Source organism: Centroberyx gerrardi, chromosome 6 (genome assembly GCF_048128805.1).
Source record: "Centroberyx gerrardi isolate f3 chromosome 6, fCenGer3.hap1.cur.20231027, whole genome shotgun sequence".
NCBI classification, from domain to species: domain Eukaryota; kingdom Metazoa; phylum Chordata; class Actinopteri; order Beryciformes; family Berycidae; genus Centroberyx; species Centroberyx gerrardi.
In genome coordinates this window covers 32,793,639-32,796,471 of record NC_136002.1, presented here as the reverse complement: position 1 = coordinate 32,796,471, position 2,833 = coordinate 32,793,639, and the positions used below count along the sequence as shown (strand labels likewise).

At 54.7% G+C, this 2,833-nt stretch overlaps 1 protein-coding gene across 1 annotated transcript; it reads right to left on the bottom strand.

Moving 5' to 3' along the window:
* Window positions 1-1,422: 1,422 nt before the first annotated feature.
* LOC139930840 (P2Y purinoceptor 14) lies at window positions 1,423-2,587 on the bottom strand. The gene has a single exon (XM_071924127.2). The coding sequence runs from the start codon at window positions 2,585-2,587 to the stop codon at window positions 1,541-1,543; it is 1,047 nt and encodes a 348-aa protein (XP_071780228.1). The 3' UTR covers window positions 1,423-1,540.
* Window positions 2,588-2,833: the final 246 nt, after the last annotated feature.

The following is a 2,833-nucleotide window of genomic DNA, read 5'->3' as shown; positions in this document are numbered from 1 at the left end:
CATAATGGACCTCTATATACATTTAATACAACAGTACTTTTGGCGGCACCTTTGGTGTCCCCTTCAGGAATTGCTCTTGAGAAATTTTTCTGTTTATTGTCCCCCCCAACAGTGAAATGAAATATCCACCCTTGCTATCTATCTATCTATCTATCTATCTATCTATCTATCTATCTATCTATCTATCTATCTAACTATCTATCTATCTATCTATCTATCTATCTATCTATCTATCTATCTATCTATGCTCAAAGGAAATTAATTGACTGAGGGAGTTTAACTTGAAATTTAAAAAGTCGCAGGTGTTAATTATTTTCAATTTCAATTATTTTTCCACTTTTCGGACGGGGCCTCTGTTCCTCCTCTGTCTCTCTCTCCCTCTCTCTCCCCTCTCTCTCTCCCTCTGTCTCTCTCTCTCTCTCCCTCTCTCTTCTTCTCCTGAGATCATCCGCTTGTTTTCACTTCATATGTTTCTTGTTGTTCTGTCTGAAACAACAGAACAGGAACCAGGAAGCGTCTGAAACAGCAGCAGAACAGTCTGATGAGCAGCAGGAAGGAGAAGTGGCTTCACACCAACAGACACTTTGATCTCCTCCTCTCCTTCCCTATCTCCTCCTCTTGTCTCCTCACCCCTCACCTGTCCTTTCTTTTCCTCCCTTGCTCTCCTATCCAGCGGCGAGGGAGCATCTCTTCTCCTCCTCTTGTCTCCTGAACCCTCTTCTCCTTCCCTTCCCTCTCCTTTCTCCTCCTTCCCTCTCCTCTCTTCTCATCTTCGCTTCCTACCCCTCTTGTCCTTTCCTTTCCTCCCCTCCTTTCCTCCTCTCTCCTTCCTTCTCCTCTCCTGTTTCCCCACTCTTGTCTCATCCTGTCCTTTCCTTCCCTCCCTTCTTCCTTCTCTTCTCTCCTCTCAGCATCTCTTCTTCTCCTCTTCTCTCCTATCTCCTCCTCTCCTGCCTCCTTCCCTCTCCTCTCCTGCATATTACTGAGACTCTGAGTGATGGTGAGTGGGTGTCTCCTCCTCTCGTTTCCTCTCCTCTCATCCTTTTCTCCTTTTGTCTCACCTTGCCTCCCCACCCCTCTTGTGCTTTCCTTCCGTACCTTCCTCTCCTCTCCTCTCCTCTCCTCTCCTCTCTCCTCTCTCCTCTCCTCTCCTCTCTCCTTTCCTGTATGTTGCTAAGACTTTGAGCGGTGGAGAGAAACTGTTTCCCCCTCTCTCATCCTCTCCTCTCCCCTTCCTTCTCCTCCTTCCTTGTCTCCTCCTCTTATCCTTTCCTTCCCTCCCTTCCTCTCCTCCTATATTACTGAGACTGAGCGGTGTTGAGGCAGCATCTCCTCCTTTTCTCCTCTTGTCTCATCTCGTCTCCCAGCCTTCCTCTCCTCTCCTTCCTCTCATCTTCTCCTCTCCCCTTCCTCCTCCTCCTCCTCTTGTCCTTTCCTTCCCTCTCTTCCTCTCCTCTCTCCTCTTGTCTCCTCTCATCCCTCCTTCCTCTCCTCTTTTCTCCTCCTCTTGTCCTTTCCTTCCCTCGCTCCCTCTCTCCTCCTACATGTTACTGAGGCTCTGAGCGGTGGTCAGCGAGCGCCTCCTCTCTCCTCCGGACAGTTTCCGGAGCAGCGACTCCCTGAAGGTGCGGCACATCAGGAAGTAGATGACGGGGTCGAGGCAGACGTTGAGCGCCGACAGGAAGAGCGTCGCCTCCTTCAGCTGGAACAGCAGGAAGCGGCTGTCCTCGCCGAAGCCCGACGCCGGCATCTGGCTGAGGGTGTACGGCACGCGGCAGGCGTGGTACGGCACGAAGCAGACGAAGAACACCGCCAGGATGCTGAAGATGCTGCGGTTGGACTTGCGGCAGACGTCGCCGCCGTCCCGCCGCACCCGGCGGTAGGAGCGGTACACCCGGCGGGCGATGGAGGTGTAGCAGAAGACGAGGAGCAGCAGCGTCGCCCAGAACAGAGCCACGCTGAACAGGGTGGACACCCGGTGCCACTGGACGCCCAGCGGCGTCTTCAGCTGCATGCAGTGCCGCGCGTTGTGCTCGTCGGCCGGCCGGCCGGTCAGCACGACGTTGGGCAGGACGCACAGCAGCAGCAGGCTCCAGGTCAGCAGCGCCAGCAGCCGAGCGAAGCCCACGCTCTGCAGGAGGTGCAGCGAGGGCGAGCGGCCCAGAGACGAGGCGCAGGAGGAGGCGCAGGAGGGCGAGGAGGAGGAGGAGGAGCACACGATCTTGACGTAGCGCTCCAGGCTGATCAGCCCCATGAACAGGATGCCCACGTACATGGAGGAGTAGAAGAGCACGGCGGTGTAGCGGCACACGACGGCGTGCAGCCGCCAGCCGCCCAGGCCGAGCTCGCCCGCCACCCTGAAGGGGAAGGAGGCGAGCATCAGCAGGTCGGCCACCACCATGTTCTTCAGGTAGACCACCAGGCCCGAGTCGCTCGGCACCCGGAAGAAGATCCAGGCGGCCAGGCCGTTCAGGGACACGCCCACCGCGCAGATCAGCAGGTAGAGCGCCGGCAGCACCTGGCGCGTGAAGACGCTGCTGAAGTCTGATTGGTTGGTGGCGAGCCGGGTGGAGTTGAACTGATCCATCACTGGAAACAGACAGAAACACTGTTTACACTCTGGCTTCTGCACAAATAGGCTTTTACAAGCAATGAAGACAATATGTTAAATTTCTATAGTGTTTGTAGCTGTAGTCCAGATTTAAAGCTGCAGCGTCTCCTCAGTGTAAACAGGAAGTGATGCGGCAGCAGAGCAGAGCGTGTCATCAACACGAACTGAGACGCTGCAGATTCTCTCCGTTCAAATTAAACCTCAACCCTCCCATCAAGAAAA

Bases quoted from the DNA above. Each gene is read 5' to 3' on its own strand.
- LOC139930840 (XM_071924127.2), bottom strand. From the start codon at position 2,587: ATGGATCAGTTCAACTCCACCCGGCTCGCCACCAACCAATCAGACTTC.